Raw genomic sequence first — 13,547 nt, 5'->3', positions numbered from 1 at the left:
CCAATGTTGGGTATCTTTGCAAATATTTATCTGACTTTAATCAGAATAACTCTCTGTAATATTGTTCTGTGATAACAATTTTTCTCCTGGAGTTTATTGTAATGACTTGTAATATTTTCATATTTCTTTCCCCACAATTGAAATTCAGATTTAATTTCAGCTGGCATAACTGAAAGCTAAAAGAAAAAACCCTCTGACCCTATACGTAATTGCTTTCTGTAGTATTCTCCAAAAATGACCTTTCAAGCATTTTTGTATATTCTTAGCTGATCTAAACATACAATAGAGATTTTCAGAAATGTGAGCACATATGTGAATGAGACAGATCATTGATTGCATCCACAGTATGTTGATAGTCTGTGAAAAATTCAGGCCAGATGTAAATGTAGCTATAGTGTGAAAATGCCATATTGGGCTGAATCTTCTGCTTGGAGTTAAGCACTCAGGATGAAATTCTCCCCTTACAAAGCCCTCTGCATCAAGGAAGTACCACTTAACCCCTCCTTTAAGGACTAAATTAGGACTTCACCTTGTAGTGGCCCTCAGCAGAGGATGAATTTCACTCTCTGGATCTAAAAGTTTTAATAACAGTGAAATACGCATTTTCTCCATACATCTTTCTGAAATATATTTATTGCACAAAATAAATGAGTGGCACTGTGCAGCATATACTTTTTGGTAATTAAAGAAATGTCTGTTTTAGAGATAAATTTTCTGGAATGTAGAGGGGGCAAAGGTAATTTATTGTGCCTCAACTCATATTGCTTAAAACCATTAGATGTAAAATTTAAGATATGTGCTTTAGGCTGAATTTGTTCCTTTTTGTTCCTCTAACAGGGAGCTGAAGAACCCAAACTAAAATGGGAGCACATCACAACTCTCGTTGCCAGCCTCAGAGAATTTATACGGTCAACTGATCGCAAAATCATTGCAACCACTCTTTCAAAACTGAAACTGGAGTTAGACTTTGACAGTCATGGTATTAGTCAAGTCCAGTTGGTGCTATTTGGTTTTCAAGATGCTGTAAGTAGACCTTTCAGAAGTTTTGCTGTATGAAGTCTCAGTTAAAGGGCCAAATTAAAGACTGGCATAAGCTGATGAAAATTCATTGACCTCAGCCCAGAGTTACCCAGATGAGAACACTTGAGGGCTCCAATTCTAATAATAACAATTGGAACCTTCCGCCCACAGTCAGCTTTTGGCTTGGCTTCCATGTGATCCTTTGGGCAGCAAGTATGTCCTGACCGCAATAGCGATTTCCTGCCCCTCAGATCTATGCATCCTCACAGATAAACAGCAGGAGGGTCCAGCATGCTTCTGAAAATATCAAGTAGAAAAGCCTCAAAAAATGTAATGTTGGGGTTTTTTTGTAAATAAATACAAAATTGTGCTGCATGTATACAGATCTCTTGCACTTGACTCAGCTAAGAAATTAATGCATTTAAAAATTCTCTGCTAACACTTGCTTTAAAGGGGCAAAAGTTATCTTGTATTGTTCGGGGCTGAATAACTGATATTTGGAGCATTTGACTTTGTGCCCTGGTTGGATCCATGAGGTTAAAATGAAAAAAAGACAAAAGAAGGGCACTCAAGGTGATGCCCCCATGAACATTTAAATCTAGGGCTCTCCAAAAGTAAAGAGGCTATTTGAAAAGGTTGCCTGGTCTTGTACAGGGTGTTAGTGAGCACAGATTATATACCTCTTCCCCAGAATGCCAGCACAGAAAATAAAGCAATTGTAGGAAGGTTTCCTTCCCTCCCTTATGGAGTTTTCCACCTTGAAAGTCCTCCTCCTGCCCTCTGTTCTGTTGAGTCTTGCAATACGACATGGATCAAACCCAGGCTGCAGCATTTATAATGCACAACAAAGTTGAACCTTCCCATATCAGATATACAATACAATATGATCCAATACAAAGCAGGAGACATTTTTCCCCTTTAAATCTAAACCATGAATATACAAATTGAGTGAAAAAAATCTCTGAATGTTCGATAAATTGCAGAACACTCCTGACTCATTCCTTTTGTATAAAATGCCTAATGATGTCACAAGCATGAAATAGTACAATTCAGAATACTTAAACTCCATTAATGTGCACAATAATGGGTACAGCAGAAGAGCTACCTCACAATTGTCATGGCATTGGTCGTGGTAACTCCAGATGTATGTACATTATCTTATTTCCAATTTGAACACCACCTTGCTCATACAATCCTCTGTTCCAGCTTGTACTCAGTCCCAAAGTAAATTTACCAGATTACCCATATCTTGAATTGAAAGCCCACTGACCTGAGGAAGTTCTTTAAAATCTGTCATTGGGTAAAAGATGATGACTGGCCTGCTGAAGAGGCCATACAAAAAAAATAAACAGAAGGCTTTAAACAAAATAGTCCTGGGATCCTATCAAGAAGAATCCCAGTGAAGAAACGGGTTTATTGGGAATTTCTCTTTCCCGGTAGAGAGTAACAAAGCAGTAGATACACATCCTCCATTGCAACTCTCAGAGGTTGTGGTAGAAGTTCAAATAGAAGCAGCTTTGTATCACCATGCAATTTATTGGTGAAGGCAAATGGCCGAGAATCACTATTTAAAGTAATTGGGATTTTTGGGAGAAGAATCTGGCTGGCTATGCTATCCCAATCAGAAAGAGTTCTGCAATTTTAGTATCCTGAAAACTGACATTACAGAAAACAGGACACGTGTGTGAGAACAGGGACCATTCTAGAGGTATCAGAATGGGTGGCACTTAATGTCAGTATGGTAATTCAGTGTTTGTGTCCACACAGTGACTCTTTTGGTAGGAGTTTTTTGTCCCATTATATATCATTTAGTTGCAAGGCAGTCCTCCCAGTGACAATATTTCAGCATTCCAGACACAGGCCTCTCATCTGTCACTTTCTCCTCTTCCAGTTACAGTGCTTATTTTAGGACAGGCCTCCTCCATTTCCTGAGAACAGGAAATAGTTAAAACAGGAACTCTTTGAATCCAGCTCCCATTGTTGTAGTGGACCTCGTTAAAGCATTGAAGTCAGTGGGAGCTGTATAGATTCAGACCTCTATCACAGAAAAACAGCTTAAATCGAGATATCAGACTCTTCTCTGATATCAGGATATTACGAAAAATGGGGAAAATTATCTCCTTTTTTCTCAGGACTCATGGGTGATAATAAGGGCTGATAGGATATTCTGATCAAAGCACTTGGGAAAAAAAGTTTTGTTTTGTATTCTAAAGTGCTTAGTCATACTACTGTGGATGTTTGTGTTCCTTGACAAAGTGAGATCATGCCTCTTCAGTGGAAAACAGCTTGAACTTTGCATCCGATGAAGTGAGCTGTAGCTCACGAAAGCTTATGCTCTAATAAATTTGTTAGTCTCTAAGGTGCCACAAGTACTCCTTTTCTTTCAGCTTGAACTTTGTGCTCATTAAAGGCTCAATCCTGCAAGGTGCTGAATACTTCCAGGCAGGTGTTGAGCAGCCTCAACTTTCATAATTTCAGTACACCTCTCAGGAGGTGCTCAGTACCTTGCCTGACTGGTTTCTGAACACTGTGGTTGGTCTTATTCAGCAGCATAGCATTCTTCTTAGGATGTATGTTCAGCTTGGTAGCAGTTCTCTTACAACATGACAGAATGCCATCTAGTGGCCATTGTAATAAAGAAATGAGAATAGATTTTACAATTGTCTTTGGGCAATAATAGAACACATCTTCATTTGAACTTCTATCCATCCCCAAAAGACGACATCATCTTTGTGACATCACTGTCATTCCCTACAAGAAGATTATGACAACCTTCAGAAGACAGAAATAAGCTGATCCTGTTTTCATGAAGTGCCTTCAAAATAAGACCCGAGGAAAAAGACATAGAAAATATCTTATTAGTCTCTACAAAGGAAATTTTTCTATGAGGCATTTATGGATCTTTATTAGAATGAACTTCTAAATGTAATTTAATTTGTCCTGCTGAAAAGTTTGGAGTCCTCCTGCTCCTTTATATGTCCTACTGCTGTTGGTTTCACCTGTCAGCTTTTCCTTTATAGCCCTGATAGCTTAGTTTGAGAGCCAGCTTGTGAAACCTAGTGGCTGCTGTTGCTGTGAAATTTGGCTAGGTGTCCTTGTACAGTTTTTAATAATCCACCACCCCATCATACCCTTGCTATCTCCTTTCTCGGCTCACTTCCAGCCCTTTGTGAGTTCAAAAGGAACAGCCTCAGAAAAATATATTTTGATAAGTTACAGAGAACTAAGAGTGTAGTTGAGAGTGAAGTTTTGGAGGCAACACTGCAGGAATACATAGACAGGACAGGACTAGGCCAGTAGATATGGAAGAGGCTATAATTTCATTAGCTACCACTTCTAAATCAGCAGGGTTATACTGGGCCAAAAAATAGAAGGAAGGGGGAATGGAAAGGAATCTAAAATAATCTTTAACTTGTTACAGATATTTTTAAATTTCAGAGAAAACCCACATCCTTTTTCCTTCCCAAACCAGACTAGAAGCAATAAAAGAATTAGCAAAATTCCATTTAAGTAAACTAATATTAAATTGTTCCTTTCTTATTCAAGTGGGAAGAGCCTCATACTGTTTTTTGAAGAGGGTGCACCCATCTTTATTTTAAAATAGACAACTGTATTACAGTCTTGCTAACCAAAGCAGTCAAAAATTGTCATTCCTTCCCCACAAAAAAATCATAAGATTGGCTTAAAAGTCATGAGATTTTTTTTTAAAAAGGGTTATTTTATTTGCCCTGTGGTGTTGAAGCATTCAGGGTTCAGATTTTTAAGCTTTTCTGCGCTGAGGGATAAAAATCTGACCTCTTCAAAAATGAAGGCTAAGATTCTCATGCAACCACTTGACTCTAGGAACTAAACTTTATGAAAAATACAAATGTCACAAGACTTGCGACAATATTGCAGAAGTTGGAAATACTGCTATTCTACTTTCTTTTCTAATGACAACATGAAGTTACTTAAAGACAACTGTTTTTAATATAGTGTAGCTGAGCTTAATATCATATCAGCTGTGTGCAACTTTGGGGATAAAATGATTTCTGAACTGCATTCTCTGTCATCAGGTCAATAAAGTTTTACGAAATCACAACATCAAGCCGCACTGGATGTTTGCCTTGGACAGCATAATTCGAAAAGCTGTCCAGACTGCTATTACTATTCTGATCCCAGGTGAGTCACTCTGTTACACAGCAAACATTCAATCTCTGATTGCTTAAAATGTTTTTAATCGTGCTGTGATCATGATGCTTCACAGAAGCTTCTGAAACTTGCAATGACCTTGTTTTGTCTTTGTTGACATGCATTAGCTGTTTCACAAGCCAAGTATTAATAGGTGAGTTGTCACAGCTATTTTGGAGTGCACCTTTCCAGGATACATAATATAATAAGTGACGAATGGGTAACTAGTAGTAGACTTACTGGTGCATTTCGAGGGCCATATTTTTCAGGTACTCGGCATCCACACATGGGATATGAAAGAGAGCTCAAAATAGCTCAGCATCCAACATACCTAGCTCTTTTGAATATGTGCTCTGAGGTACAGACTGCTGGCCACCCAAGAAGTGTAACAATAACTTGTATGGCTCCACTGGCCAAAAACTCTCTCTAGCGGTAGTAGCCAGACATTTTTCCCTGCTACAGTGAAGAGGCTTCTGTTGTGTGTGAGTTGTCAAGGAGAAGGATTCCATGTTAAAGAAACGCTAACCCATTTGTTTCCAGTCTGCCACACCCACAATGCTGCTTTCCTCCATTGAAAACAATGGAACTTTAGAATGAACCTGCTGCATTCAGCAGTACGGCAGGTGCATTCTTCTTGGGCATACTAAATTTGCAGCATTCTAATGGTTAATACAGACTGGCAATTTTCCTTGCAATTGCTATAGGGTATAAATTGCCCTTCTCTAGAGCTAGTCCACAAAGCCTGTGGACTACTTAAATTCTACTTGAGCCCTATGGTGTGGGCCATTTTTACAGGGGTAAATTTCACACATCACAAATACGGTTTTGGGGAGAAACATGTCTGTAGTAATGACAAAATGACTAGAGAAGTGTGATTGTTTCTTTGAAATGTTTTTTGCAAACTTAACTGCCATGCATGGTGCATTTTTCTTGGTATTAATGGTGGGGTTTTCAAAAAGCGATTTGTGTTGACCTAAATTCTGCTCCCACTGAAGTCAATTCCAATTCACTTCAATGGGAGAAGAGTCAGGCCACCACTCACTGCTTTTGAAAACTCCCATCCTAAAGTCCTAAGCATTTAAGGTCCTTCCTGTTTTGCATAACTATCTTCAGTGTAAATGATAAGTAGGCAGTGAAGAATTTGATTTTTTTTAAATAATTTTGACAGAAATATCAGTGTTTATTTTTAAGCATTTTTTTGTTTACATTTTCAGATATTTTGGGAAATTATGGGGGGGGCAGACAATCAGAGGTCAGACAGTAATTATTTAATGACAGGAGACATTGAGATTTTAAAAGTTAATGTATTAAAACAGAAATCATCACTATCACATGTGAAAATATACCAAGTAAATATTCTTAACTTAAATTCTCAAGCAGCATTTTTCTTTCTTTGCCTATCCGTACATTTCAATTTTTATCTATAGAAATATTTTCTCATCATTTTGTGTGTGTTGGTGAAATGGATATTTATTGACATTTGCCAGTTAAAATCTACTTTAATACTTTGTCAATAAATTGTTTATTTGATACTTCCAAGTTACATTGTATGGCTGATTTTAGTTTTACTAGAGTGCTAAAAATTCCACAGGAGTTTTTATTACTGCTTATTCTTTATTTGTAACCAAAAACAACATACAGGGAGCTATTTGAGGAGGAGTTGTTATTGAATCTTGTTTACAAGACTAATAAATTGTTGTCCTTTAGTGTGGCATAATAGTTTAACTGGAATCGAAACATTTTCACAGGAAAAAAAAATCAGTTTGGATTATTGGTGGAGGTTTAGTCTCCTTTCCTCAATTTGGGGCAAATATAGTTTCATTGCCTTTGGAAACTTAGAATGTTGAAATCTACCTAGCTCAGCTGTGGAAGAGCATACTGCAATGTGTGGAAGTGAAGAGTGAGAAAATGGAGGGGATCCTGGGCAAACTCCCCTCTGCTTCTGCGTTTGCCAGCAATTAGGGGGAATGCCGATGAAGTGAGCTGTAGCTCACGAAAGCTTATGTTCAAATACATTTGTTAGTCTCTAAGGTGCCACAAGTATTCCTTTTCTTTTTGTGGATACAGACTAACATGGCTGCTACTCTGAAACCTGAACAAATTAAGAATCAAATGGGAGAATATTTTGGGGGAAAAGGCTTAGAGGTAACCAGACTCGGTTGAAGAAGGAAAGGAAGGATGTGTATCACTAAGTTGATGGAATTTGCAAATTGATGTTACTTTGTTAATGTGTAGAAGAATACCATGGACCTAATGGAGTACATATTTTACATAACTGATAAGAATTGGTAGTTAGTGTAAAGGAAGGAAAAGGAGGCAGAGTACATTCCCTCTTTATACAACTGACTTCTGACAAGTGAAAATGAACAGTGCTACTCCACTTTTTTAGTAGTATTCTATCATTAGGGGGTAATGGTCTTGGTAAGTAAAATAACCCTAATTGCAGATAATGCTAAATTTGGAAGAATGGGAACCCTGCCCCCAGATATAGAATTTATGGTAATTTAAGAGTTTGAAAAATGCAGTTCAGGTTAGATATATGAAAAATTATAAGCTGTGGAGAAAGAATAAAGAAGGGAAACATTTGCTGTATAGAAAGTGCCCCAGTTTTAGTCACCAGGAAAGAGATTTGGGGATTATTTTAGAAGAATTACAAAAGCTTTTATTCTCATGTGCAGCTGCAGTGAGCATTTAGAAGATATAAGACTGCATCCATTACATGATGGATATAATGTAAAACCGAGGTGGTGGTAGTGGTATTAATAGGTACTGTTGCTTTAACCTAAAATACTGTGTGTGATAGTGGTCGTTAAAAATAAATCTCAAACAGCTATTGCTCTTTTTCAAAACATAAACTGTATAAAAGAGAAGGGGAAAAAGTGGCAAAATACAAATAGTGACAACCTTTGGAATGAATACTCCAAGGAGCCATTGAAAATCAGAGCGAAAACAAGAATAAATATAAAACAAGGATTAGAAGCTAGAGTGATGTTGAGAGAGGAAGAAAAGGAAAACAGAATATATCAGAATACTTAAAATTAATGTCTGACTTTTATTCTGTCCTGTATTTAACCAGGTCCATTGACTTTAAAACAAATACTCCACTGTAAATCTGAAAAGCAAAATAAAGAAAAAAGATTTGAGACATATCTTTGAAACCAACATTTTAGCCAAATTACTTGCCTAGAGAATTTTGTTTTAGTCACATTAAAATCCATTACGTAGTGTGTTTAGAGGAGTTTTTTAGTTTTAAGGGTCTGATCGAAAGACTATTGAAATTAACAGAGAGACTCCCATTGACTTCAGTATGTTTTGAATGAGGCCTTGTGTGAGAGGAATGCAAGCATATTATGTCGCAAACTTTGAGCAGGTATTGCACCTTGTTTGCTTTATGTGGCACACACAGTGAATTCTGGGATTTCAAGATAGTTTATGACAAAAATATTAGCGAAGTCTGGAATCCTATTAGTAAGTACAGATTGTTACTGCTCGGAGATTGTAAATGATCATCAGAAGCCAAATAATGTTCAAAATCTACTAAGCCATTGTGGCATTTTAAGATGTTTTTAAACCCTTTGGAAACACAATTACAACCTTTTGCTGCAAATTTTTCAGGCATGGTTTAATGAAAACTCTAGGATGAGCTATAAATATTAATTTAAATATGACTTTATTATTGGGATTATTAATAATAAACATTATTTCTAATAGAACTGAGGCCACACTTTAGTCTTGCATCTGAAAGTGATACAGCAGATCAGGATGACGTAGAAGTTGAAGAAGATCATGATGAACAGCCTCAGAATCAAAATATTCAACGGCCTTGCATTGTCATAGAAGATGCTGTAGCTACCTCAGGTGTGAGCACACTCAGTTCTACGCTGTCCCATGATTCCCAGGCTGCTCATAGATCACTGAATGTGCAACTAGGGAGGCTAAAATTAGAGACAAATAGGTAAGTCTAGACTTCTAAGAATTCAAGTGTATTTCTTATGATTGATGCATTTTCTTTCACTTTTAAAAAGTTTCTCCAAATCTGACAGCTGTGATAATCCATAATACAGTGCATTTCTCATTTAATTGATGATAAACATTAATTTGTAACTCTGAGTTTGGAAAAATCCACATCAGTACACTGCTGACAAAAATGAGTTGTAAAGCTTGCTTTCAGGCGAGCTCTGTTTTTAACTGACTATTAAACTTGTTGCCAGGGTTCTGCTATTCCTGCCTTTCATGTTTCATGGTTAAATGACACATTTCATTTCCATAAAAGCAGAACTCATTATTCCTTTCTATAGTTATTTCCAGGGAACAAATCCAAGCTGCTGAATAGGGACACTGCACAATTAAACAGGGCCCAGACTTGTCATTTGTCTTGTTTTGCATGCAGAATTCACTACAGCAGGATTGATCCCTAGGAGGCTGAATTGTTTAAAAAAAAAAACAAACTTTTCTCTCAGATAGTTGAAGGTGGAGAACAGCAAAGCCTTATGAAAAAACAGGCCTGAAAATACAGATTTCTGAACTAATTGAAAAATATGTCTGTACATTTTAAAATGTGTATTGCGACGGAGCAAGGCCAGATTGCTATAGAAAAGTAGTCCTTTTGGGATCCAGGAAGTGGGCGGGCGAAGCCCGTCCACTGCTAAAGGATCCCCTCCAGCCTAGAAGGGGGATCCACAGGACCTAGATTCCAATTAATTTCGGGGGACAACTAATGAAAGAACAGGGACAGGAGTGTGGTCAAAGGGTCAAATAAAGGAAACCGGACGGGGACACTGAGCAGAGAACCCCGGACAGCACCCACTGCTCCTCAAAGGCGTCAAGGGAGTCAGAGGACGCCGCCCAAAGGAACTCTGCCCGGATACGTGAACGGACCGAGGATCAGAAATAGGCCCCACAGTCACAGAAAACTCCATCAGCCAACCTCCTCCTCACTCTGGTTTTATAGATGGCCATTTTAGCTAGGGCCAGGAGGAGGTTGACCAGGAGATCCCATGACTTTGTGGGGCAACGGATAGGGAGGGCATAAATAAGAAGGTGAGGGGAGAAGTGCAACCAAAAACGTAATAAAATATTGGTGAGGAGCCGGAATAGGGGCTGCAGCCTGGCACACTCAAAGTATATATGTGCCAGGGTATCCCTCACGCCGCAAAAGGGGCAGGTGTCTGGGATTGAGGTGAACCGCGCCAAGTACACGCCCGTGCTCACGGCTCCGTGAAGGAGCCGCCAACTGACATCCCCAGCAGGCCTTGGAACTAAGGTGGAATACAGGCTGGCCCACTAGGGCTCCTCACCCTCCAGAGGTGGCAGGAGGTCCTGCCATTTTGTATCGGGGCGGGACATGAGGGTGAGGGCGTGAACGGTATGGAGCATGACCGTGTATAGATGTTTTCTTGGCACGGTTTGAAAGCAGACCGGCTGCATCTTGTGCAGCCGGCTTCCGGTGAAGGGTTCGGTTGGGTCCACGGGGCAGGGGTCCAATTAAAAGGTCCAGCGGGCTTGGGGTAGGGGATGAGTGGGGCATGCCCTCCTGCAGGACCCGGTCGAGATAAACCCGAGCAGCGGGCGGCAAAGCGGCCTTCACGTCCTAAAGTATGCGCCGGGGAGTACAAGGTCTGGAGAGCCCCATGCGCTGAGCGAGCGTCAGGGGATCCAGCCATTCTCCCCGGTTATAGTCTAGGAGGTCTCCGACGCATGACCTCTGCCAGGACCAACCTCTGGCGCACCGAGCAGGACTCCACCACCTGCACACGAAGCTGGGGGTTTTGTAGCAGGGGCTCGGCGAGGAGATCTGCCCCCTCGGTGGCCGCCACGGATCTGGTCGTTGAAAAGAGTTTCCAGGTTCGGAGGAGGTCCTGGTAGAAGACCGGCAGCCCAGAGAGGTCTCACGGAAGACCTCTCGGATGGAGATAAAGGAGCTGCCGGTCGTATCAGAGCCCTCAGAAGCGGCGCAGGAAGGCGTGCGCCAGTATGCTCCACGCCGGACTACCTGCACCATAAAGGAGCCTTTGCAGGGCCTGGAGGCGGAAGACATGGACCTGAGTAAGCAGACATTTCAGGCCCTGCCCTCCCTCCTCCAGAGGTAGATGGAGAACCGCTGCAGGGACTCAGTGTAATCCTGACCAAAAGAATTCCAGAATCGATGTCCGGAGGTTGGCCAGGAAAGCCGGGGCCGGGACCAGGGTGTTGAGCCGGTACCAGAGCATGGTCAGGACTAGTTGATTAAGCACCAGCGCTCTCCCTTGAAGAGAGAGGCACCGGAGTAGTCCTGTCCATTTCCAGAGCCGCTCTATCACCCCGCCATCTAAATTCTGCCAGTTCTCCGGCGGAGAGGGATGCGTGGCAGAAAGGTAAACGCCCAGATAGAGCAGCGGACCCGTGCTCCACCGGATGGCCTGAAGCGCGGGTGGGAGGGAGCTCGCCTGCTGCCAGTCCCCTACCACCAAGCCAGAGCTCTTGACCCAGTTGACCCGCGTGGAGGAGGCTGCTGAATAGACGGCCTGGCAAGCCTCCACCCACGCCAAGTCGCCCGGGTCCTGGACCACGAGGAGCACGTCATCAGCGTACGCCGACAGGACCAGCCGCAGCTCTGGCTCCCGCAGCACCAACCCTGTCAACCTCCTTCGGAGGAGACAGAGGAAGGGCTCGATCGCCAGAGCGTACAGCTGGCCCAAGAGGGGGCACCCCTGCCATACTCCTCGCCCGAAGCTGACCGGTTTGGTCAGAGTGCAGTTGAGCCTGACCAAACACACTGCGGAGGTGTACAGCGCCTGGAGAAAACCCACAAACTGGGGTCCGAAGCCAAACGCCTGCAGAGTGCTCAGGAGATAATCGTGATCCACCCTGTCGAACACCTTCTCCTGATCTAAGGACAGGAGGGCGAACGACAGACCATCCCTACACCCGAGTTCCAAAAGGTCCCGGACCAGATATAGGTTGTCGAAGATGCTGCGGCCCAGGACAATGTAGGTCTGCTCTGGGTGGACCACGTCCGCCAGCACGGACCCTAGCCGCAGCAAGATTGCTTTTGCCACGACTTTGTAGTCCGTGCTGAGGAGCGAGACAGGACGCCAATTTCGTAAATGGCGGAGGTCCCACTTCTTCGGCAATAAGGCGAGCACGGCTCGCCTGCACGAAAGAGGGAGGACCCCGCTCCGCAAAGACTCGGCCCAGACGGTGAGTAGGTATGGGCCGAAGACGTCCCAGAACACGCGGTAGAACTCCACGGTCAGCCCGTCCATGCCCGGAGATTTATTGGTGGGCATGCGACGGAGGGCTTCCAAGAACTCGGCCAGAGTGAAAGGCAGCTCTAGCTGGTCTCGGTCGCCCACTCTGACCGTCGGGAACTCCTCCCAAAGCACTCTGCAAGCGTTAGGATCGGTCGGATCCGGGGAGAATAGGCTTGCGTAGAAGGCTCTCGCCCTCCCGCACATCTCCACCGGATCCGTGAGGGGGGTACCATCTTCTGCCAGTAGGCAGATGATATTTTTCTTAGCCCCCCTCTTTTTCTCCAGGGCGTAGAAGAAGCGGGAGCCACGATCCATCTCCCGAAGGAGACGGATGCGGGATCGAACAAAGGCACCCCGGGACCGATGGTCCTCAAGGGTCCGGAGCTCCTCCCGCTTCACCCGGCACGCTCCGCAGAGGGGTGGATCCTCGGGGCTGGTGGCCAGACGCCTCTCCAGCTCTAAGACCTCCCGTTCCAACTGCTCTATCGCCGCATCCCTCCGTTGGCTTGTGCCCCGGGTGTAGTCAGGGCAGAAGAGACGGGCGCGCACCTTCACTAGGTCCCACCACCGCCGCGCCAAGGTAAAGGCACGCCGCTGCCCTCGCCAGGCCAGCCAGAACTCCCGGAAGGACGCCACGAAGCCCGCATCCTCCAGCAAGCTGTTTTTAAAATGCCAATAGGCCAGTCCCGGCCTCTCCGCGCAGAGGGAGGCTGTCATGGTGGCTAAATGATGGTCAGAAAATGGGGCCGGCCGGATGCTGGAGGAATGGGCTCGTGAAAGATAAAAGTGTGATAAATAAATGCGGTCCAACTGGGAGTGGCGCGACCGATGGGCCTCCACCTGGACAAAGGTGAACGTGGAAGTGTCATCCGGGTGATGGTCGCGCCAGACGTCCACCAGGGAGTGGTGTTCGACTATCTCCTCGAGGACGGCGGCGGTGGCCGGACTATGCTCGGTCCCTGAGCAGTCCCACTTCTCAAGGGTGATGTTAAAGTCCCCTCCCAGGACCAGGCACTCCTGAGGATACAAGGTGCCAAGGAAGGCGGACGCCTGCTGATAGAATTGCAGCCGCTCCAGACTCGCTGCCAGGGCATAGATGTTGACAAGGTTGACTACGAGCCCCTC

The 13,547-nt window shown here is 43.4% G+C and overlaps 1 protein-coding gene across 5 annotated transcripts in view; it reads left to right on the top strand.

Annotated features, from left to right (window-relative positions):
• Window positions 1-13,547, top strand: part of MAP3K5 (mitogen-activated protein kinase kinase kinase 5) — a 166,887-nt gene that overhangs the window by 140,790 nt on the left and 12,550 nt on the right. For all 5 annotated transcript variants that reach the window (XR_006279992.1, XM_038395956.2, XM_043511057.1 and 2 more), the window contains 3 exons: window positions 838-1,023; window positions 5,076-5,181; window positions 8,902-9,145. Coding sequence is in view for 4 of the 5 variants with exons in the window: in XM_038395956.2 (XP_038251884.1) it covers window positions 838-1,023; window positions 5,076-5,181; window positions 8,902-9,145 (536 nt within the window). In the remaining variant the exon portion in view is untranslated. The remainder of the gene's footprint in view (window positions 1-837; window positions 1,024-5,075; window positions 5,182-8,901; window positions 9,146-13,547) is intronic.

This window comes from Dermochelys coriacea, chromosome 3 (genome assembly GCF_009764565.3).
Source record: "Dermochelys coriacea isolate rDerCor1 chromosome 3, rDerCor1.pri.v4, whole genome shotgun sequence".
NCBI lineage: Eukaryota > Metazoa > Chordata > Testudines > Dermochelyidae > Dermochelys > Dermochelys coriacea.
This window is presented reverse-complemented; position numbering and strand designations above follow the sequence as displayed.